The 25267-nt window shown below is 36.3% G+C and overlaps 2 protein-coding genes across 2 annotated transcripts; both read left to right on the forward strand.

Moving 5' to 3' along the window:
* The first annotated feature begins 1484 nt into the window (after positions 1 to 1484).
* Positions 1485 to 3043, forward strand: LOC141338995 (uncharacterized). Its single transcript, XM_073844610.1, has 2 exons — positions 1485 to 1709; positions 2025 to 3043. Exons 1-2 carry the CDS (start codon positions 1586 to 1588, stop codon positions 2876 to 2878), a joined length of 978 nt encoding a protein of 325 aa, XP_073700711.1. The 5' UTR covers positions 1485 to 1585; the 3' UTR covers positions 2879 to 3043.
* Positions 3044 to 17951: 14908 nt separating this feature from the next.
* On the forward strand, positions 17952 to 20051 carry LOC141338657 (uncharacterized). The gene is made up of 5 exons (XM_073844258.1): positions 17952 to 18943; positions 19033 to 19173; positions 19248 to 19385; positions 19491 to 19631; positions 19886 to 20051. Exons 1-5 carry the CDS (start codon positions 18799 to 18801, stop codon positions 19921 to 19923), a joined length of 603 nt encoding a protein of 200 aa, XP_073700359.1. The 5' UTR covers positions 17952 to 18798; the 3' UTR covers positions 19924 to 20051.
* The last annotated feature ends 5216 nt before the right edge of the window (positions 20052 to 25267 follow it).

Below are 25267 nucleotides of genomic sequence, written 5' to 3' on the forward strand. Positions count from 1 at the left end.
TGCTGTATGGAATGGAAGAATGGCAGATGAAAATGTATAATATATATATATATATATATATATATAACCACCACCACAGCTGTTAAATTTACTAGGTCATCTTTTTTTCCTATAAATGCACAAATGCAACTTTTATTCTTTTTTTTCATGTTGGATTTTAATATTCTTCCAATACTTCCATCTCCTCTTCATCTGTTCTTCATCATTTTGCGAGCCTTCATGCTGTTGGCTTCATTTCATTACTCTAATTAAGAAATGCAACCGTTTGGATTAGAGAACATTTCATTTTGTGAAAGAGCATTAGACTATGTGGAAAAAGCTGCTGCAAAGTGAAATTAGACACATAATTGTTTTTTTATATGACATATTTTAATGTCAAATATTTGTAAAATCATGTAGCCTACACTCATGAACCCTTTATGCTTAAAGCTTTACCTGGTTGAATTATGTTTACTTCCATGTTTAGCTGTTTTCTTCTTCTAATTATTATTTTTTATTTTATTTTATTTTATTTTTTTGCCTGTTTGATACCATGAAAATTAATAGTTCAGTAACTTACCGTTCTGCCAGTTTTTACCTTTGATATTCTAATTATTAATAATTAAATAATTATATTCTTAATAATTATTAATAATTAAAGTTAAGCATTGGCTCGAAATATGCAGAGGTCTTTTTGGCGGGAGCTGTTGCCATGGTGAATCATAATTTCAGAGCTCCATTGATCAGGGCTTTTCATAGTCAAGCTGCAAGCACTAAACTCAGAGTCAACCTACTCAGAGTGGATTGAACTAACTCATTTCAGCTGTTCTGTAACCGAAAACTCAGAGTTTCCCATCTCAGGGTAAGTCAACTCAGAGTTCAAGTTTTAACTCAGAGTTGGTTGAACCTCCTTATTGAAACAGGCCCCAGGATGCACAGCCATATTGGAGATACTTGGGTAAACAACAGCATTGATTACACGGTTATTGTACAACTGAATATGTTGTTCTGCTAGTTAATGCTGTCTTAACCACGGGTAGAAAACGTGTGGAAGCTTCTAAAATCATATAGAGAAGGACTTTCTAAAGGACTTTCAACTAAAGTTGGTAAATACATATGAACAGTATTCAATATGATATTAACATAATATTTCACCTACCTGATTGGAAATGCTAAGAACAAACAAAAATGTTGAAAACAAATAGGGAAATTGTGACAAATGTGGACAAATAGAAAAGTGATGCATATGAAATAGCAAGATTTCAACTTATTCAAGCTGTAAGATCGTTGGGAATAAATAAGGAATACAGAATGAAGAATTCATAATTTTTTAACAAGACGGATCAATAGAATCAGAATTTAGGACACCCTTATTTAAAAACAAAAACATAAACAAAACATCTCTTATTGTTTATTCAACTTCCCAATATGAAGTCCACACTCCTGTCCAGTAGGTGGCGGAAAAGCGCCGTTTATGTTAGACTGCATTAAAAGACGAAGCAGAAGCGAAGCTCTCCGAACTCTACATATTTTGTTTTGTTTTAAAAAAAAAATATTTGCAAAGATTTCGAAGCATCAAAAATCAGTAAAAAAGCAAGTGCAAGACATGCATTCAGACTATCAGGAAGAGCATACAACGGTAAAGGAAGAGTTTATTTTAGATTACAGTGAGGTCAAGAGTGATCCAGAACCCTTCATAGTGAAGCATGAAGACACTGAAGAACCAAGAGGTTGGTGCTTGTTTTTGCTTCTGCGTTAACAATGATGATATTATAACTAGTATCAAAAGTACATGTACATTTTTATAATGTAATGGAGATAATGGAAGGTGATTGTATCAGTATTTATGTAATAATTAAAGGGATTGTTCACAAAAAGTGAAATTCTGAAATGAATTTTATACTCAAAATTAAATGCACCCAATTCATGGAAAGTGCTGCTACATAAAATTAAATTGTTTTTAAAAATCACCAATTGTATAGCGATTGTAGCAAACGTCCTTTTCCTTCACTTGTCAGTCTTTGACTTTTTTCCTTTCATTTTAGACCTGATAGAAGAGAATAAGGAGAGTAAGGAACTGAATGAAGATGAGGTGAAACACCATGATATCAAAACTGAAGAAAACTCTTTGAGTCTCTCACAGAATGAAAGTACATTTTTATTAAGAAGAAGAGCCAGCAAAAAATTCACTTGCCCTCATTGTGGAAAAATATTCCCATACAAACAAAGTCTTGACGATCACATGGAAATTCATACTAGACGGAAGCCACGCACAGAATCCCTGAGCATTCATTCAAAGGAGAAGCCTCACATGTGTTCTTTGTGTGGGAAAATTTTTTCCCGGCTGGGGGATTTAAAATTACACAAGAAAAGACACAGACGTGTAAAGAATCTTGTTTGCTTTGGTTGTGGGAAGATTTTTAAGACATATTCTGAAATGGAACGTCACCAGAGGACTCACACCGGAGAAAAACCTTACAAGTGTTCACACTGTGGCAAGGGATTCAGTCAAGCAGCAAATCTGAAAGCACATGTAAGGATCCACACTGGCGAGAAACCGCATACATGTGATCAATGTGGGAAGAGTTTTACACAAGCAAATGGTCTTAAATCACATCTGCATTCTCATTCTGGAGAAAAAGTGTTTAACTGTGATCAGTGTGGTAAAAAATTTGTTAGGGCACAATACCTGAAGAGGCACCTGCAAGTTCATTCAGAAGAGAAGCCTCACATGTGTACTTTGTGTGGAAAGAGCTTTTCACGGCTGAATGTTTTAAAATTACACCAGAAAAGACACAGTGGTGTGAAAGACCATGAGTGCTTTAAGTGTGAGAGGAACTTTAGTACAGATGCTGAACTGAAACAGCACCAGAAAATTCACACTAGTGAAAATTCTTAAACTGGTGAACAAACCATGTTGTGGCAAGGTTAAATGAGTCTGGATTTTTTTTTTTTTTTTTACTGCCTTCTGGTTGTACTAACAATAATTTCATGATTTTTGTTATATGTGAGTAAGAATTGCATCATAATTTGCTTTTGGTGTTTTTCGTGTTTTAAACATTTATATGCCTAATAAATTCTCTTTAAGTCCAAACATGACTGAGAATGAAAGAGATGTCTGGGTTTGTAGTATTATTGTCTGTCTACATAAATCCATTGAAAAAGGTAATTTAACTTCCAGGTTCTCAAAGTCCTTTGCTGATACGTTGAAAGTGTGATAATTGAAAATGCAAAACTGTATGTATGTAAAATGGACATCTTAAAGATATTTATCAGATATTTATCTGAGAGGAATAAGCCAGAATTTACCTCAGAAGGTGAATGTGATGCGCTGCTTTGCACGTCCTCTGGCTGAGAGAGAGCCTACTTGGGTGAAAACCGCTTCAGTGAGGTCAGTTATAGTAACCCGCATTTTATTGTCAGAAATGGTAATGCTGTTGTAATGGGGAAACAGTAATTCATTTGATTGCTCATTACCGAAAAGGTAATGTAGCTATGCTGTTTATTTACAACGCCATTAGAGCAAAATATGTTGTTTGTATTGTTCTGTCCAGTGATAAATCAACAAATGAGCTGTCAAATATTGTTTTTGAGCTTTCATGCAGGGTTTGAAACTCTGGGGGCAGCCCCCACCCACGGACCACATTATTTAAATGCATTACATTTATTTTATAGTATAACAGACCTATTGAAAGCATTTTATTAGCTCTGGTACAGCCAGATACCATTCTATTTTTGGGGTGTAGAACAATCACACAGCGCCAGAAAGTGTCATATAATTTAGATGAAAGGAACATTTTTTTTTTTTTAAATTATAAATACTGTCCATTTGAGGTCGGCCTAAAAAATGAATAGAGATATTATTTCAAATAGTACTACAGTTAATTAGTACAACAAAAAATAACACTGACAGGGAAAAGGTTAGACATCTTGAAAGCATTTTGCTAAAAACAATATATATAATTTAGCAATTTTGTAATTTAGCTTAGTTAAGTTACTTGGTGAACTTACATCTTATCCTATACTTGTTGGCTGTAAGAGTGACAGTTGGCCGCTACATGAGACATTTCTGTTTAATTTCATCACTCTTAAGGAAGAATAAATCATGTTTTAGTGAACTGTTAAGAGTTCAACAAATTTGTCCACATCTGTTTGTGTCCACACCAGGTTTTGTTTAGAGGCTAGAGTATTCTGCTGTCAGGACTGCCTGTTTTAGGCCCTTCTCTGGTCAAGTCAACCCCTGATGTTTGTCTGCATCAACACATTAAGTGACTGGGGTCCATTCATCAAAAGTTATTCCAGTTAAGCTGTCCATCCCTAGAAACACTTAGGAAATAAGTAAAAGTCCATATTAACTGTAATTAAGACACATAAAAGTGCATTTACCAGTAATAAATTAACTACCAAGGGGCTACCAAGGCCAGGCTCCCATTTCTGTTTGGCGGCAATATCAGGCAAAAGTTAAACATTGCAGCCAAGAACAAAAATAAAAATGACCTTATATAATGCCGTTTTGTGTTGTTCATTTTAAGGAATTTGTATGTGTTGTATTAGTATATGTTTTGCCCTGACCTGTGCTGTGATGACGGTCATGTTGTAGCAGCAAATTTACCACAGCAAACTCCTATTGAATGGTAAATTTACTGTAACACCTTCACTATAGTATGGTTATTATATTATTTATTTTTTCACCATTTTGGTTCACACAATATGGTTCACAACACCACAGTATTTACTAGAGAACTTTACTATAAATACTATAGTATTTTTCTCACCGTTTACTGTAGTACCTTTACTTTAGTAAGATTCAAAAAAGTATAGTATTTACTAGAAAAATTTACGTTAAATTACTACAGTATTTTTGCCCACAGTTTACTATAGTAGGGTTCAAAAACACTATAGTATTTAGTAGAGAAATTTACTATAAACTACAGTGTTTTCCCCACAGTTTACTAGAACTTTTTACTATAGTAGGGTTAAAAAAAACACTATAGTATTTGCTAGAGAAATTTCACTACACATATGGTAAATTTACTATAGATTAATATAGTTTTTTATTTTATTTACTATTGTACCTTTACTATAGTATGGTTCAAAAACACTATGGTATTTAAAGATATTTACTATAAACGTATTATAGTTTTTTGTTCCACAATTTATTATAGTACCTTAACTATAGTATGCTTCAAAAACACTGTAGTATTTACTACAGAAATTGTACTACATTTTCTATGGTAAATTTACTATAGTATTTTTTTGAGTCAGTTCCTAGAGACACATAACATATAACCTACAGCTCACTGTGGGACTTGAATTTGTGTATTTCACTCGTTAAAATAAAGCTTCCAAAAGGACGTTTTTGCTGTGATTGTCTGCACCTGCTGTGTTTAATTATCCTTTGTATTTATTCCCTGCCTGTTCAGCTCCAGTCAGTCTTGCTTCTAAATACGTCCACTTCACTAGTTGTAACTGCGAGTTCTAGGAACACTTTTGGTAAGATATTTTGTAATCATAGTCTACAATATGTTTGGAATACACCTGGGCCCACTTAAAAAAAGTTATTCAGTCTTCAAGCAGGCTCTAAGCCTATATGGGACTTTCAGGCTTGAAGTTGCGCCAGACTTCCTTTGATCTTCAATTTATTTATTTATTTATTTAATGGGTCAGGAGGGCTTTAAAACCCTCCTGACCCATCAGTTTAGTGCATTTTTTTTTTTCATTGTGAGATCGCAGGTCGAGAGGATGGCAGCATTAATGTACTACTTGATAACGGTTTTGTTTTGTCTTGCCAAAGAACATGCCGCAGGTAAGTGTGTTTTTTTAACCAATATGTAAACACGTATAAATACAAAATGGCTTTAAACAGTACAGATGTCCAGTTGAAGTTAAACTTTGTTTGTTTAAATCAGGGATTCTCAACTAGTGCGCCGCGGTCCATCGGCCTCAGTGATCTGCCAGGGTGGCAATATCTTAAAATTTGATTTAATAATTATTATTATTATTATTATTATTATTATTATTATTATTATTATTATTATTATTATATACTATTATCAGCGTTTTAAATTGAAAAGCGCGGCATCACGTTTTCTGTGATTGATTGCTTTGGACCAGGCGCAGCAAGCCTGTCCAAATACAGACTGAACGGCGGCTCAACTTCCAACCACTGCAGAGCGCTGCAAGGAACGTATGTTTTAGTCCCGCGTCCGCCACAAGAGGTCCTCGCTGCAGGCTAGCGCGATGACGTAGTTGGATCAGGTCCAATACTTACGGGACGTTTATTTATTTTTATTGAGGTACAAGCACAAAAGTACAAAAATGTCAGCATTATACATGTGTGTATATAATTAAATAAAAAAATAAATACAAAACAAAACCTTAAACAATATAAATTAAAAAAATGTAACAAATTGATAGTTTTAGAAGCCTTAAGATTTTTGGATGATGAAATAGTTTGGATATACTGTTAAACCTCTTTTAAAACTATAATAAATAAAGGATTTTGTTGAGTGAATTTGCAGTGGTGAATATGAAATTTTGCAAGTAGTAATAGAAGGTTAATGATAGATATATATATATATAATAATGGACGTAGTTAGGCGAGTGCACGGTGGTTTGTTTTAACGACGTCATAGACACATGCGCAGTAGCGATCTCTGAATATAATACGAATGCGCTGGTTTAAAGGGACAATATTGTATTGTGATATTATAACCTGTACAGTACTAGTAGTGGAGAATATTAATAAGTAATACTTGATGAATAATAATTTACACAAATGTGATGCTTAAGTTGTGATGTGATGCTCTCTACACACAGGCAAAATGTTAATTTTTAAAGTTTTAAATTGCGTAACTTCAGAGCGTTTTAATTTAAATCTAATGGATTAAAAGCATACCTTTGTCAAGTAGTATTTTCAGTAAGTTTATATACAACATATTTATTGTTGAGTGGAGTCAAAAATTTGTTTTATGTGTCATCTTAATGTCATTTTAATCCTAAAGTTACAATACAATAAGGCATGTAAAATACTTGAAATACCTACACTTTCAATGGAAATGGAAAAATAATAACAGCACAAAAAAAAAAAAATCGTGTCAAATGTCCAAAACATTGTGCTAATGATATTTTTATTGGTAAGAGTTCCTTCAATGGTTACTCATTTTTCTACAGTGATTACATTGGGTTCTGCTTCAATTTGCTGATCAGTGTCAGCAGGGCATGCACATATATGGGGGAAAAAACAACAACATTAGATATAATATACAAACTGATCATAGCTGTCAGATCAAGCTGTTTTCACTCCTGTGACTGTTTATATTGAAATATCAGCACAACAAACCACCGCGCATCCGGTTACAACGTCCAGTACGTATTGGACCTGATCCAGCTACGTCATCGTGCTACAGGCTGCAGCGAGGACTGACCAAGGGGCAACCTTCCGGTCTCCCTCGTGAAACCAACACGGAAGTGACTGAAACTGCAATTCATCGACTGGCCGCTTGAGGCTGGCTGCAAAAGGGAGTCAATCCCATTGACACTCCATGTTAAAATGCCCAACTTTACAGCAGAAAAAAGTATGTTTACAGCCTGGTTCAAAAAATGGTTTTGGTCTATATAGCTAGTTTTGCCCTTCATGTCAACTGTGAGGGGGGGTGAATTTTTTTTATAACTCATCGGTTTAAGTTATATTAAGCCTTAAAGTTCAGCATAATTAAGGGCGTGGCCACTTGAGTGACAGGGGGCTTGCCGCTGCTGTCACCAGTGTCGCTCTAGGCGGGCGTGGTTTCAGCAACCAGCTCCACCCACATCCCGCCTTTTTGCCCATTTTTGATTATCCGGGAGTGACGCGCGATGACGCGATTCCAAGATGGCGCAGCCAAATCCCGCCCACTATGAGCTTCAAATTAGCGCTTCAGAATCCTACGGGTGACGTCACGGATACTACGTCCATATTTTTTACAGTCTATGGGACTGACTCACGTCTGCCCGCGACATTCATGTTTTGTCCCACTCCTGCCACATAAAAGTAACCTATACCTGCCGGAGTGCATGTCTCTTCATCTCTTGGCCGCATGAAACAAACCGTTGCGCTAATGTAAGACGACCGGAGATTGTAACGTACTTGCCCGTGCATAAGCATATCCTAAGTCAGCTGATTAAAAAAATAAAAAATAAAACTCAATACTTTTGGGGCTCTGATTCATAGGCTAGTATATTTACGTGAAATTTCAAAATATTTGTATAGTCGTCAAAACGAATGTCTTGTGAGTGTTGCATGTTTACTTTACAATAGATACAAACAGTAGCTATTCAGTCAGTCCACGCAAAAAGGAGCTTTATGTGTATTAAGTTAGAACTGAGTGGAGGGTTTTCTTTTAAATTCAAAAGTAGCCTAACTCATTTATGTTTGTTTGAATTGAGGTGCGTGTTGTGTGTGTGTGTGTGTGTGGTGTGTGTGTTTTTTTTTTTTTTTTTTTTTTTTTTTTTTTAAATTAAACATTCAGTAGAACAGTGGTTCTCAATCCTTGTCCTGGGGGACCCCTGCTCTGCACATTTTGCCTGCATCCCTTATTTAACAAACCTGAAATCATCAGCTCATTAGTTCAGTGTATGTATCTCTCTCCTAACGAGCTGATGATCTCAACAGGTGTTATATAAGGGAGACATGCAAAATGTGCAGAGCAGGGGTCCCCCAGGACCAGGATTGAGAGCCACTGCAGTAGAAGAATAAAAAGGCAAAATATGTTTGGGTAATGTGTGTAAAAAATATTTTTTTTTTTTTTTGAGGAAATATCAGGAATAGGGGGGTCTTTGCAAAACTGATTCGGGGAAGGAGCTGGTGTTTAAAAAAAAATAAAAAATAAAAAGCTTGAGAACCCCTGGTTTGAATAACCTAATAAAGTGTATTTGTAAATCATGAATTTATAGTTTTCCATAGTACAAGGAAAACACGATGACACAATTGAGAACATTGTTTGTTTCTTTAGGAGCCTTTGATTTGGATAAAGAGTTGTTACCAGGTATGTATGCCATCACTACGTAAGCCCTTTTGTTAATTTTTCCCAAATGCTATGTACCCATTTAACACCTCTTTTCTGTTTAGCATGGGAACAAATTATAACGTTAATGAAGTACTACCTAACAAGCCACCTCCTGGAACTGGAGTTTGACACCTGTGAGATACTAGCCTGGAAAAAATCCAGACCCTAATCTATTAAGATTAAGGGTCTGGCATCGAGCAATGAAAAGGGCCTAACTCAAGGGGCGGCACCAAGCATGCATTTGAAACTCTCTCACTGCACGCAATTGGATAAAACCACGACCAATCACAACAATACACGGTGTGACGTATCCAGGTGTGACAGCCCCATATGCTTAGCTACCAGCGGAGCTAACTGATAGATTAAACTCTTGCCATATCCAGTCTGCAAAAACGTCCTTCTTGCGAAGGAACGATTCAAGCACTGTTTTCTGTTCCTCTTTTATATGAAAAGCCAAGTCTAACTCATTCATTATAGCAGCCAAAGCCGTTTCAAACAACTGGTGTTCATCTATAGCCATCTTTCAACGTTTACTAAATGATTCCGGACGTCGCAGCACTGTCGTCATCAGCTTAGCTCGCCTCTGGCCCGCCTACATCAGATACACCGATTTGATTGGTTCCCAGAACTGCTTACGTAATGCAATAACGTGCATCATTGCTCGATGCCAGAGTGTCCTGCAGAGACAATTCAAATTGTGCTCTCGTGAGACCTCTGGATTTTCAGGGTAGTGAGATACTGCTATGTAGTCAAATAATTGGGTATACAGATAGGTGCCAAAAAATGCCTAAAGAGGTTCCCCTATAATTACGAGCCAAAGAATCACTAATGGGTAGGCTGCTGTTGAGCACCATTTTTGTTGAAGCAATTCGGCGCCTCTTATGGATCCCAAATTGATGCCGCTGGCAAACGCAAGTAGAGCATTTTTGTCTTAAACATTGTAAAGATGTTCTATCATAAAAATGCTCATTTTTCAAAATGTAGTATGTAAGAAAAACCTGGACCCTACCATGTGTAAGTGGTGAGTAAAACGTTTTGTTTTTGACTGTGCGTTTCGATGCTCTGCCATAATGTTTCAAACTTCCTTTTTTGTATCTGACAGTTGAAAACCGTTAAACTGTAAAACTCTGCGCTCATTTTTATTTAAACCAGCAATTTACTCAATGGAGGCAATTCATACATGCTTTACGAGGTGTCTATTCGTACGACCTCACTCTTACAACATTATTTTAACAAAGTACATATTTTACCAGTTGCTCAATGCGTATGAATTTGTACAAATGTCCAACACCTACACCTACCTCTCTTTATATGTGCAATTAGGGATTGTTTTCCTCTAACACAATTACAAAATAATAATAAAAAAAAGCCTTAATGTGGTTGTTGCGTTTTTGTTTGTTAACAATGGCATAAGAGGGTCTTTGGGATGGTTAAGCTGCTATATAGCACCACTGTCATACAAAGAACTGCTTAAGAACCTTTGGTTAACAGGTTCTTTATATGGTAGTGGTGCAAGAAGAACAGTGTGTGTGAATTTCTAAAATGCCAGTTTGGTGGTGAGGTTTCTGTCACATGTTTCTATGACAGATAAGCCTGGTTTATGTCCAAATCCAAAAGAAAACCCTGGAATTGGATTGTGTGTTGAGTCATGTTCCTATGACGGTGACTGTCCAAATGATGAGAAATGCTGCGGCAATGGATGTGGACATGAGTGTACGGCTCCATATAGAGGTATTTGTGATTTTTATTAATGTGTAGGTAATTATTTTAAATTTTAAATGCAGTGATGTTTAGTGATGAAGTTTCTGTTTTGTATTTGTATAGCAGAAAAGCCAGGAGTCTGTCCAAAAGAAAACCCTGAAATTGGAGTGTGTGTCGAGTCATGTTCCCATGACCGTGACTGTCCAAATGATGAGAAATGCTGCAGCAATGGATGTGGACATGTGTGTATGGCTCTAGCTGGAGGTATGTAGGTAATATATATATTTTTTTGTTTAATTCCATGAGGTGATGGGGTTTCTGTTTCGTTTATATAGCAGAAAAGCCAGGAGTCTGTCCAATACCACTTGGACGTGGCGTGTGTGTTGAGATGTGTTCATATGACCGTGACTGTCCAAATGATGAGAAATGCTGCAGCAATGGATGTGGACATGTGTGTATGGCTCTAGCTGGAGGTATGTAGGTAATATATATATTTTTTTGTTTAATTCCATGAGGTGATGGGGTTTCTGTTTCGTTTATATAGCAGAAAAGCCAGGAGTCTGTCCAAAAACACTTGGACATGGAGTGTGTGCTGAGATGTGTTCATATGACAGTGACTGTCCAAATGATGAGAAATGCTGTAGCAATGGATGTGGACATGACTGTATGGCACCACTTAAAAGTATGCTATACTAATGTAGTGGTCAGCCCCCCCTCCCCCTCCCCCCTCATTACAGTGAGTCGTTTAGTATTCAGTGACTTGGTTTTCATATCATGTGTTTGTATAACAGAAAAGCCTGGGGTTTGTCCAAGGCAACTCCTCCTATTAAAATTGTGCGACAAGTTGTGTGCATATGACACTGACTGTCCGAAAGATGAGAAATGCTGCCCAACTAGATGTGGACATAAATGTGCACGTCCATTTAAAGGTATGTTATATTGATGCTTGGGTCCCCAACACAAACCGTTTGTCTTACACGTTTCAGTGGCAAATAGCTGATTTTAAACCATAGCACAATTTGAAACAAATGGCTTTTCAAAATGACGTTTAATAATACTTGGAATTCAACTAGCTGTAAAAGTAAAACTTGTGGCTCATGCTTTGAAACTTTTGTGTGGTTAATTTGAATGCTGCTGAATGGACATTAAATCTGACTACTGATACTATCTCTGTATCCATGCAGTGAGACCTGATCCATGTCTCGAACCAAATGTGTGCTGACAACTTCCCCCAATGATGATCAATCTCCTTCCAGACAGATGTGTTTCTCAACCACCTGTGGCCATACATGCAGCTAAGCAGGCCAATTTAACCTTTGGGAAAAGTCTTTGTTGGTTGCATTTTCTTTTTCCTCCATGGTGTAGCCTAATTTAAGTCTTTTGCATTCATTAAATCTCACAGCTTATTGAAACCTCTGTGTTTGTGTATGTTTTGGGTGAAGTACAAATCTACCAGAAATTAAACCAAGGGCACATGTTAACCCTGAGAGAAATGTGGTACTTGTGTAAATGTTGGGTAAACACAGTTTCGCTAGAAACTTCCAGTATTTAGCGAGCCTAAATGTGTCTCTAAAAACTCCAGATTTGGTGACTAGTCCTGATGACTATAGGGCTGTCAAATGATTAATCGCATCCGAAACAAAAGTTTGTTTACATGCTAAATGTTTGTTTACTGTGTATATTTATGTATATGTAAACGCACATGTATAGATTTAAAAATATGTATGAATAGTTATACTTCTATTTAATTTAGACTATATATATATAATTATACATTTTCTATATAAATCTAAAATTCTTAAATATACGTGTGTATTTATATGTACACACACTTAGTATGTAAACTTATTTTGCATGTGATTAATCATTTGACAGCCCTACTAATATAGAATGATTCTTTTGACCCTTTTCTTAAACGTTATGAAATATATTGTCGAGTTTATCATTTTATAAAACTGTTTATTTGTAAAAAAAAAAAAAACTGTAAATCACTTTCCAATCATTTTATGGTGTAATGTTACCATAGACATTGGCCCAGCCTTCTCATATGGTAGGAATTTTGGAGGTCTTAAACATCTCGTGTGTGTGTGTGTGCATCTTAATAAATTACCGTTGTGAAAAGTTAATTTATTTTGGTCATTCATTTGGTCAGCCAGAATTTACCTCAGAAGATGAATGTGGTGCGCTGCTTTGCACGTCCTCTGGCTGAGAGAGAGCCTACTTGGGTGAAAACCGCTTCAGTGAAGTCAGTTATAGTAACCCGCATTTTATTGTCAGAAATGGTAATGCTGTTGTAATGGGGAAACAGTAATTCATTTGATTGCTCATTACCGAAAAGGTAATGTAGTTAGCTATGCTGTTTATTTACAACGCCATTAGAGCAAAATATGTTGTTTGTATTGTTCTGTCCAGTGATAAATCAACAAATGAGCTGTCAAATATTGTTTTTGAGCTTTCACGCATGGTTTAAAACTCTGGGGGCAGCCCCTAGCCACGGACCACATTTTTTAAATGCATTACATTTATTTTCTAGTATAACAGACCTGTTGAAAGCATTTTATTAGATGCCATTCTATCTTTGGGGTGTACAACAATCACACACCACCACAAAGTGTCATATAATTTAGATGAAAGGAACATTTTTTTTTAATAAATTATAAATATTGTTCATTTGAGGTCGGCTTAAAAAAATGAATGGAAATATTATTTAAAATAGTACTACAATTAATTAGTACAACAAAAAAATAACACTGACAGGGAAAAGGTTTGACATCTCGAAAGCATTTTGCTAAAAACAATATATATAATTGAGCAATTTTGTAATTTAGCTTAGTTAAGTGTGTGTGTGTGTGTGTGAGAGAGAGAGAGAATTTGTAAAATACCAGTGTGGTGTTTAGTGATGAGGTTTCTGTCACATGTTTGTACAGCAAAGAAGCCAGGAGTGTGTCCAAAAGAGTGTGTGTTGTGTCATGTCGACAGTAACTGTCTGAAAAATAAGAAATGATGCAGCAATGGATGTGGGTATGAGTTAAACTGCTTGGTTTAACTTACATCTGATCCTACAGGCCTACTTGTTGGCTGTAAGAGTGACAGTTGGCCGCTACTGTATACATGAGACATTTCTGTTTAATTTCATCACTCTTAAGGAAGAATAAATCACGTTTTATTGAACTGTTAAGAGTACAACAAATTTGTCCACATCTGTTTGTGTCCACATCAGGTTTTGTTTAGAGGCTAGAGTATTCTTCTGTCTGGACTGCCTGTTTTAGGCCCTTCTCTGGTCAAGTCAACCCCTGATGTTTGTCTGCATCAACACATTAAGTGACTGGGGTCCAGTCATCAAAAGGTATTCCAGTTAAGCTGTCCATCCATAGAAACACTTAGGAAATAACAAGTAAAAGTCCATATTAACTGTAATTAAGACACATAAAAGTGCATTTACCAGTAATAAATTAACTACCAAGGGGCTACCAAGGCCAGGCTCCTATTTCTGGTTGACGGCAATGTCAGGCAAAAGTTAAACATTGCAGCCAAGAACAAAAATAAAAATGACTTTATATAATGCTGTTTTGTGTTGTTCATTTTAAGGAATTTGTATGTGTTGTATTAGTATATGTTTTGCCCTGACCTGTGCTGTGATGATGACAGTCATGTTGTAGCAGCAAATTTACCACAGCAACTTACCATTCAATTTACTGTAACACCTTCACTATAGTGTGGTTCAAAAACACTAGTATTTACTGGAGCAATTTTACATGTACTATAAATTACTATATTATTCATTTTTTCACCATTTTGGTTCACAATATGGTTCACAACACCACAGTATTTACTAGAGAACTTTACTATAAATACTATAGTATTTTTCTCACCGTTTACTGTACTAACTTTACTATAGTAAGGTTCAAAAAAGTATAGTATTTACTAGAAAAATTTACGTTAAATTACTACAGTATTTTGCCCACAGTTTACTCGTACTTTTTACTATAGTAGGGTTAAAAAAACACTATAGTATTTGCTAGAGAAATTTACTATAAACTGCTACAGTATTTTGCCCACAGTTTACTAGTACTTTTTACTATAGTAGGGTTAGAAAAACACTATAGTATTTGCTAGAGAAATTTGACTACACATATGGTAAATGTACTACAGATTAATATAGTATTTTTTATTTACTATTTTACCTTTACTAAAGTATGGTTCAAAAACACTATGGTACTTAGAGAAATTTACTATAAACTTATTATAGTTTTTTGTTCCACAATTTATTATAGTACCTTTACAATAGTATGGTTTCAAAAACACTAGTATTTACTAGATACATTTTACAACATTTTCTATTGTAAAATTACAGCAAATTGTATAGTTTAAGATAGTGTTTGTATTTCACAATTTACTATGGTATCTTTACTATGGTATGGTTCGAAAACACTATAGTACTGTTACTATGTATGGTTCAAAAACACCATAGTATTTACTACAGAAATTGTAGGCTACATTTTCTATGGTACATTTACTACAGTATTTTTTTTCGAGTAGGTTCTTCCTAGAGACACATAACATATAACCTACAGCTCACTGTGGGACTTGAATTTGTGTATTTCACTCGTTAAAATAAAGCTTCCAAAAGGGTGTTTTTGCTGTGATTGTCTGCACCTGCTGTGTTTAATTATCCTTTCTATTTATTCCCTGCCTGTTCAGTTCTAGTCAGTCTTGCGTCTAAATACGTCCACTTCACTAGTTGTAATTGCGAGTTCTAGAAACACTTTTGGTAAGTTATTTTGTGATCATAGGCTACAATATGTTTGGAGCACACCTAAAAAGAAAAAAGGTATTCAGTGTCTTGAAGCAGGCTCTAAGCCTACAGGTGCATTTCAGGCTTAAAGTTACGCCAGACTTCCTTTGATCTTCAAAAATTATTATTATTATATATGGGCTTTAAAACCCTCTTGACCCATCAGTTTAGTGCATTTTTCATCGTGATATCGCAGGTCGAGAGGATGGCAGCACTAATGTACTTGATTGCGGTTTTGTTTTTTCTTGCCAAAGAACATGCCACAGGTAAGTGTTTTTTTTTTTTTTTTAACCAATATGTAAACACGTATACATACAAAATGGCTTTAAACACATGTTAGAACATAAAAATATACAGTACAGATGTCCAGTTGAAGTTAAACTTTGTTTGTTTAAATCAGGGTTTCTCAACTAGTGAGCCGCGGTCCGTCGGTCTCAGAGATCCGCCAGGGTGGCATTGGCAATATCTTAATTAGATTATTGAAATGTTATTGTAAAATTGTTCCAATATCAGTGTTTTAAAGTGCCCCTATTATGCCATTTTAAAGGTAGTTAATATTGTTGTAATAGTCTCTTAAAACAGGTTTACATGTATGCAAGTTCAAAAAACACTTTAGTTTTCTCCAAAATTAGATTTATTTTTACCCCGTTTCTAAATGATTCGTAAACGACTCGTTTGAAGCAGTTCGAAGAATCAGTCTCTCTAAACCCCTCCTTTCCGTGAGCCCTCACTGCTGTGATTGGTCAGATGGTGCAGTCCTGCATGATTGGTCTACCGCTACAGCGCAAAAACGAAACGCCCTTTGGCATAACTGAACGACAGCTGCGGAGACCTGTTAATGCATAGAAAAGATAGCCTCGATTTTACACTATCAATTCGAGCCGGAGTCTGACGATGAAACGGTTGAAGTGTCACATCGACAAGAAACTGTATTGCAAGCACGACTGGAGCAGGACGTTTCTCAGTGGGTGTAATATGTTAACTGTGGAAAGTGCTTGCAATTTGCTTTTGTAAGCGAACCGGACACACATCTCTACGTTGTGAACTTCAACACTGTACAATCCATAACACTGCGTTAAGCCATCGTTTATCATTATCATTACTTAAACTAATAAGGCAGACAGACAGTCAAGCTGCATCAATCACAAGACTTTTTAGACTACATTACACTCACAGCTGAACAACAGAACTACAGAAACGCAAGTTAGCCGGTTACCAAGACATGTGCGGGGTTGTTACACACCATAACGTACACAAAGACGTATTTTGAACGATCGCTAGAAAATACAGTTATTAATCATACTTACAGGTAGAAGTTCAGAGGAGCAAGCCGGTCCAAATAAACTGGGCACTGATCCATTTTTTAAAACCAAGCGTTTGGTGAATCTCGCGTTGTAACGTTACTCCCCAAGATTGGAAAAGCAGTCATCAGTAAAATGACGCGAACACAACACAAGATTGGCATTGGACTGCTGAGGTGTTGAAAAAATTAATGTTAACCACTCATTCTTGGTAGTTTCATCTTTCGGAAGGGCATGTAAAACAAATTCACTCTCACAGGCTGTCACAGCACAGGGCGTCTTCTTGACATGATGTAATCCACGTGAAAATGGTAGGCCTACTGTTTGTGGGCGGGCAAGTTGTTCGCGAAATTGAACGTGGGCGGACATTACGCAAATGTGTAGCTCCTGACGTGTGGCCGTTACAGAAAAAAGATTCGAATTGCTGACGACTCGTTTAGGCGAATGTGAGCCGACTCTTTTTTTTTTTGTTAGACAAAAACTTTATTTATAGTGCACTGTCGGCGTCACAACTTTGCAGATAGTTTATGTTCACATACAGCTACATGACACACTACATGAAATATCATATTTGAAAAGGCATAATAGGGGCACTTTAAATTGAAAAGCACGGCATCACATTTTCTGTGACTGATTGCTTTGGATCCGGCGCAACAAGCCTATCTATGTTAAATACAGACTGGACGGCTGCTCAACTTCCAATCACTGCAGAGCGCTGCAAGGAACGGATTTTTAAGTCCCGCGTCTGCCCGCGACGATCATATTTTGTCTCTCTGATTCATAGTATTTTTTTATTTTTTTTACGAGAAATTTCAAAATATTTGTATAATCGTAAAATTAATGTCTTGTGAGTGTTGCATGTTTACTTATCAATAGGTACAAACAGATTCAGTCAGTCCAGTTCAAACGGAGCAAATGAGCTTTATCGTTAGAACTGAGTGAAGGGTTTTCTTTTAAATTCAAAAGTATAACTTTCATTGTTTGGTGTTTGGTGTGTGTGTGTGTTAAACTACATTCAGTAGAAAGATACAAAGGCAAAATGTGTTTGGGTAATGTTTAAAAATAAACTTTATCTATCTCCAAATTGATTCGGAGAAGGAGGGAGGGGCTGGTGGTTGAGAACCCCTGGTTTAAATAACCTAATAAAATGTATTTGTAAATCATGAATTGTTTATAGTTTTCCATAGTACAAGGAAAACATGACAAAATTGAGAACTTTTGTTTCTTTAGGAGCCTTTGATTTGGATAAAGAGTTGTTACCAGGTATGTATGCCATCACCATTTAAGCCCTTTTGTTAATTTTTCCCAAATGCTTTGTACCCATTTAACATCTCTTTTCAGTTTAGCATGGGAACTAATTATAACGTTAATGAAGTACTAGGCTACCTAGCAAGCCACCTCCAGGAACTGGAGTTTGACACCAGAGATACTGCTGCTATGTAGTCAAATAATTGGGTATACAAATGGGTGCCGAAAAATGACACCGCTGGCAAACGCAAGCAGAGCATTTTAGTTTGAAACATTGTAAAGATGTTAGATAATGCTCATTTTCCAAATGTAGTTTGTAAGAAAGAAAACCTGCACCCTACCATGTGTAAGTGGTGAGGAAAACGTTTTGTTTTTGACTATGCGTTTCGATGCTCTGCCATAATGTTTCAAACTTCCTTTTTTGTATCTGACAGTTGAAAACCGTTAAACTGTAAAACTCTTCGCTCATTTTTATTTAAACCAGCAATTTACTCAATAGAGGGGGCAATTCATACATGCTTTACGAGGTGTCTATTCGTACGACCTCACTCTTACTGCATTATTTTAGCAAAAACTGAGTTGCTCAATGCGTATGAATTCGTACTAATGACCAACACCTAAACCTACCTGTCTCTGTATACGTGCAATTAGGGATGGTTTTCCTCCAACACAATTACAAAATAAATAAAAAAATAATAATAATCTTGTCACATTTCTGTCACATGTTTCTATGACAGATAAGCCTGGTGTGTGTCCAAAAGAAACCCCTAACATTGGAGTGTGTGTTGAGTCATGTTCCTCTGACGGTGACTGTCCGAATGATGAAAAATGCTGCAGCAATGGATGTGGACACGTGTGTATGTCTCCAGATGGAGGTATTTATGATATTAATGTGTAGGTAAATTATTTTTTTTAAATGCAGTGATGTGTTTAGTGATGCAGTTTCTGTTTTGTATTTGTATAGCAGAAAAGCCAGGAGTGTGTCCAAAAAAAACCCCTGAAATTGGAGTGTGTGTTGAGTCATGTTCCCATGACCGTGACTGTCCAAATGATGAGAAATGCTGCAGCAATGGATGTGGACATGTGTGTATGGCTCTAGCTGGAGGTATGTAGTTTTTTTTTTTTTTTTTTTTTTTTAAATGCAGTGAGGTGTTTAATAATGAAGTTTTGTCTATATAGCAGAAAAGCCAGGCTTCTGTCCAAGACCACTTGGATTTGGAGTGTGTGCTGAGATGTGTACATATGACAGTGACTGTCCAAACACTGAGAAATGCTGTAGCAATGGATGTGGACATGACTGTATGGCACCACTTAAAAGTATGCTATACTAATGTATGCTATACCACCCCCCCCCCCCCCCCATTACAGTGAGTCACTTAGTATTCAGTGACTTGGTTTTCCTATCATGTGTTTGTATAACAGAAAAGCCTGGGGTGTGTCCAAAGGAACTCATTCTAGAAAAATCTTTGTGTGCCAAGTTGTGTGCAAATGACACTGACTGTCCGAAAGAAGAGAAATGCTGCGCAACTAGATGTGGGCGTAAATGTGCACATCCACATGAAGGTATTTGTTACATTGATGCTTGGGACCCCAACACAAACAGTTTGCGTTTATGTTTAAATGACAAATACCCGATTTTACACAATAGCACAATTTCAAACACATGGCTTTTCAAAATGATGTTTAATAATACTTGGAATTCAACTAGCTGTTAAAGTGAAACTTGTGGCTCATGCTTTCAAACTTGTGTGGTTAATTTGAATGCTGCTGAATGGACATTAAATCTGACTACTGATACTATCTCTGTATCCATGCAGTAAGACCTGATCCATGTCTCGAACCAAATGTGTGCTGACAACTCCACCCAATGATGATCAATCTCCTTCCAGACAGATGTGTTTCTCAACCACCTGTGGCTGTACTTGCAACTAAGCAGGCCAATTTAACCTTTGGGAAAGTCTTCGATTGTTGATTGCATTTTCTTTTTCCTCTATGGTGTAGCCTAATTGAAACCTTTTGCATTCATTAAATCTCACAGCTTATTGAAACCTCTCTGTGTGTTTTGGGTGAAGTACAAATCTACCAGAAATTAAACCAAGGGCACATGTTAACCCTGAGAGAAATATAGTACTTGTGTAAATGTTGGTTAAATACAATTTCGCTAGAAACTTCCAGTATTTAGCGAGTCTAAATGTCTCTTTAAAAACTCCAGATTTGGTGACTAGTCCTGATGACATATATATAGGGCTGTCAAATGATTAATCGCATCCAAAATAAGTTTGTTTACTGTGTGTGTATATAGAAACATGTATAGATTTAAAAAAATATATGAATAGTTATACTTCTATTTAATTTAGACTATATATATATATATATATATAATATTTTCTATATATCTAAAATTCTTTAGTGTGTATGTAAAAAGCAAATAGGATGCGATTTAATCATTTGACAGCGCTACTAATATAATGATTATTTTGGCCCTTTTCTTAAACGTTATAAAGTCTAAAATGTCAAGTTTATCATTTAATAAAACTTTTTGTAAAAAACTGTAAATCACTTTCCAGTCATAATTTTATGGTGTACTGTTACCATAGACATTGGCCCAGCCTTCTCATATGGTAAGAAGTATTATGTGTGTGCATCTCAATAAATTAGACTGTTGTGAAAAGTTAATTTATTTTGGTAATTCAACTCAAATTGTGAAACGTGTGTATTTAAATTCAATGCACACAGCTTTAACTAGTTATGGTTATTTTAATTGTGGTGATTTGGCTCTCATTTAACAAAAAAAAAAAAAAAAAAAAAAAATCAATATTTCAACAAATTAAAATATGATGACATGCTAATCAATTTAAAAAATAAAAATAAAAAACAACTCAAAGGTTTCCTGAGCCTTCAAAATGGTCTCTTGGTTTGGTTCACTAGGCTACACAATCATGGGAAAGAATGCTGATCTGAGTTATCCTGAAGACAATCACTGACACCCTTCACAAGGAGGGTAAGCCACAAACACTCATTGCTAAAGAAAGTGGCTCACAGAGTGCTGTATCCAAGCATGTTAAAGTTAAGTGGAAGGAAAAAATGTGGAAGAAAAAGATGCACAACCAACCGAGAGAACCGGAGGCTTGTCAAGCAAATGCAATTCAAGAATTTGGGTAAACTTTGTAAGGAATGGACTGAGGCAAGGTTCAAGGCATCAAGAGCCGCCACCACACAGACGTGTCAAGGAATTTGGTTACAGTTGTCGTTTTCCTCTTGTTAAGCCACTTCTGAGAAACAGGCAACGTCAGAGGTGTCTTACCTGGTCTAAGGAGAAGAAGAAATTGACTTGCCCAGTGGTCCAAAGTCCTCTTTTCAAATGAGAGCAAGTTTTGTATTTCATTTGGAAACCAAGGTCCTGGAGTCTGGAGGAAGGGTGGAGAAGCTCATAGCCTAAGTCCAGTGATGAGTTTCCACAGCCTGTGATGATTTAAGGTGCAATGTCATCTGCTGGTGTTGGTCCACTGTGTTTTTTGAAAACCAAAGTCACTGCACCCGTTTACCAAGAAATTTTAGAGCACTCCGTGTTTCCTTCTGCTGACAAGCTTTTTAAAGATGCTAATTTTTATTTTTTTAGTTGGATTCAGCACCTGCCCACACTGCCACAAGAACCAAAAGTTGGTTAAATGATCATTGCGTTTGTGTGTTTGACTGGCCAGCAAACTCACCGGACCTGAACTCCATGGGGTATTGTCAAGAGGAAAATGAGAGACAAAAGACCCAAAAATGCAGATGAGCTAAAGGCCACTGTTAGAAACATGGGCTTCCATACCACCTCAGCAGTGCCACAGACTGATCACCTCCATGCCACATTGAATTGAGGCAGTAATTAAAGCAAAAGGAGCCTCTACCAAGTATTGAGTACATATAGAGTAAATGAACATACTTTCCAGAAGACCAACAATTCACTAAAAAATGAATTTGAGTGATCAGTGTTGAAAGGGTTTCACAGCAAAAAGAACCCTTAAGATACACAGTGAAGAGAAGCCACACACATGTAATCAGTGTTGAAAGAAGCTTTCACAGCTGGATTATTTTAAATGACACTAGAAAAGACAAAGTGGTGTGAAGGGTCATATGTGCTTTGATTGTGGGACGAATATTTATTATAAATGCTGAACTATAACTGCATCAGAGAATTCACCCTGGAGAAAGTGTTCACACTGTGACAGGAGATAGTTGGTCAGGAAACATGAAACTACATGAGAGGATTTACACTGGAAAACTGTATTACTGCCCTCCATGTGGGAAGAGTTTCACTTGTTCAGGTTTGCTGTGTAATCCTACTTGGTGCTGTTCACACACTTGGAGTTCACTAGGAGGCATTTTTAATGCCTAAACATAGCGCCTAATGACTCTGAGGTGGGTCAGGTAGTGCAAGTTTTAGCTTTTAGAAAACTTTCAGTTCACAAGTTGTAATTTTGAGTTGTAGGAGGACATGAACACTTTTAGCAAGTTATTTTGTAATCATTACAATATGACTGGAACTCACCTGAGCACACCTAAACAAGTTATTCAGGGTCTTCAAGATCAGGCTCTTCACCTACAGGCAGGTGCATTTCAGGGTTGGAGTTGCGTCAGACCTCCTTTGATCTTCAAAAATGCTTTGATTTAAATAGTGCTTTAAAACCCATTAGTGCATTTATTGCTGTGAGATTGCAGGTCGAGAGGATGGCAGCACGAATGTACTTCTTGTTGATTGCGGTTTTGTTGTGTCTTGCCAAAAAACATCTCACAGGTGAGGTCTTTTAACTTCATTACACAGCGCAAAGGAAGTATGTAAACACGTATACTGTACATACACAATATGACTTTATTCTCATGTCAGAACATATAAATATACAGTACAGATGTCCAGTTGAAGTTAAACTTTGTTGGTGTAGTTAAAATAACCTAATAAAGTTTATATCTGAATCATAAATTATTATTTGTTTGTAGTTTTCCATAGTACAAGGAAATCACAGTGACAAAGATCATTGAGAACATTGTTTATTATTCATTTAGGAGCTGTTGGTTTGGAAAAAGAGTTGTTACCAGGTATGTATGCCATCACTTATTAATTTTGTCCGAATGCTTTGTACTTTACTTGTTTCTTTTCAGTTTAGCATGGGAGATAATTAAAACTTATAATGTTTATGGAGTGCTACCTAACAAGCCACTTCCTGGAACTGGAGTTTGACACCTGTCAACAACAGCTATTATGTAGTCAAATAATTAGGTATAATATGCCATATAATACTTGTTTGGTGTCGCGTCATAGATGGGGGCATGGCGTGGGGGAAAACAATCCTTTATCCCTGACTGGAAAATGCTCTGTCTGTTTATAGTGTTTTCACAATGTGTCATTAATCGGCCATATTGGCAGCACTGAGCGTAAACAATGTCACTGAACCAAACAAATCTCTTATATTTTGCTGATTATTGCTGCTGAAAATGGTCATATTTTGGTTTGTACTAATCGGTCAGACTGAGGAAAACATTTATAGACTGACAAAAGTCATAACAAATCATAAAGGATCTAAAGGCATTTGTTGATTAACCAGGATTTCCAGCCCGATTTTACAGCAATTCGTACATATTTTACGAGGTGGCTAATTTGTACAACTTCATGTGATTTTAGCATTATTTACATATTTGACCAACACCTATCCCCACCCCTAAATCATACCTGTCACTCAAATTAGCCACCTCGTAAAATAAGTACAAACTGGTGAGATACCTTTGGGATTTCCAGGGCAAGAATCTTGACAACATTTCTGGTCAGGTAGGAAAAATATTAGGCCAATATCTTAATTAATACTGCTCGTACATATCCTTACCAACTATTAATTTTAGTTTGTCAAAATATTGTGTCCTTTCCTGTTTACTAAGTCCTTCTCTTCGATTTAGCAGCATTCACAGTTTTTTTTCTTTTTCTGTGGTTTAGACCAAGGAATGTACAATTAGTAGTATATCAAGCGTGCAATCCATGCTGTTGTTCCAACTTTTCTGCATTGCACCAAGCAAAAATCATATCCATTGCAATGAGTTAAAATCAAGCGCCCAATCACACTGACAAAAAATATAATAATAATAATAATAATAATAAGATTAATTGAATTTACTCAATTTTTTACACTCATTGAATGTACTATTTTTAGGTAAGTGGTTGCAATCAATTTATTTTAGCTGCATTTAAGTAAAACAAATGTTGAAAGTTAGTCAACTTATTTTGTTTATTTAAATGTAGCTAAAACAAATTGATTGCAACCACATTTTCTAAAGGTCTATTTGACATCTGATAGAAAACGTCCTACTGCTGATGAGCAAACACTCTAAAGAATATGTCGTGCAGATGTACAGTATATGCAGATATCAAATAGATATCTCTGTGATGTTTGTGTGCTATTAAGGATTGTATTCCTCTTTCCACATAATTTCAGAATTAAACAAATCTTATTTTTTTAACTTTCCCCAAATAAAATGTGTGTGAGAGAGAGAGTTTGAGAACCTTTCAAAAACTATACAAGGGCTATAGGTGCTATATTGCAGAACTGCTGAAGAACTTTAGCTTAGGTTCTTTAATATGTTCTGAATAACCTTTTTTGTCAAGTCAAGTCAAGTCACCTTTATTTATATAGCGCTTTTAACAAAACAGATTGCAGTTAAAGGCAGTTCATCTATGAATTCAGTGATATCATCTTTCAGTTCAGTTCAAATAGTATACGATATCGCTGGAAAGTGTATGTGTACATTTCTAAAACACCAGTGTGGTGTATATTGATTAGGTTTCTTTCCCATGTTTGTACAGCAGAAAAGCCAGGAGTGTGTCCAACAGAAAACCCTGGATTTGGAGTGTGTGTTGAGTCATGTTCCTATGACAGTAACTGCCCAAATGATGAGAAATGCTGCGGCAATGGATGTGGGCATGTGTGTATGCCTCCATATAGAGGTATTTATATGATATTAAAGGTTGTATCAGCGATTTCTAGCCTAAAACATAAAGTGTCGATTTCAGCTTACCTTTCATCACGATCCGCTCGCTGCCTGCCCCATAAATTGTCTGTGAAAAAACCGCGTCTCTCTGGTCAGCCTAGGGTCCGAGATATGCCAAAAAAAACAATCGGCGCTATCAACACACCACAGATAACCAAACAGTGTTCCAACCAATCAGCGTC

This window comes from Garra rufa, chromosome 7 (genome assembly GCF_049309525.1).
Source record: "Garra rufa chromosome 7, GarRuf1.0, whole genome shotgun sequence".
Lineage (NCBI taxonomy): Eukaryota > Metazoa > Chordata > Actinopteri > Cypriniformes > Cyprinidae > Garra > Garra rufa.

Coding starts and splice junctions, on each gene's coding strand:
- LOC141338995 (XM_073844610.1), top strand. CDS start 1,586: ATGCATTCAGACTATCAGGAAGAGCATACAACGGTAAAGGAAGAGTTT. Junction 1,710..2,024: donor AGACACTGAAGAACCAAGAG/GTTGGTGCTTGT, acceptor CTTTCATTTTAG/ACCTGATAGAAGAGAATAAG.
- LOC141338657 (XM_073844258.1), top strand. CDS start 18,799: ATGACAGATAAGCCTGGTGTGTGTCCAAAAGAAACCCCTAACATTGGA. Junction 19,174..19,247: donor GTGTATGGCTCTAGCTGGAG/GTATGTAGTTTT, acceptor TTGTCTATATAG/CAGAAAAGCCAGGCTTCTGT. Junction 19,386..19,490: donor CTGTATGGCACCACTTAAAA/GTATGCTATACT, acceptor TTTGTATAACAG/AAAAGCCTGGGGTGTGTCCA.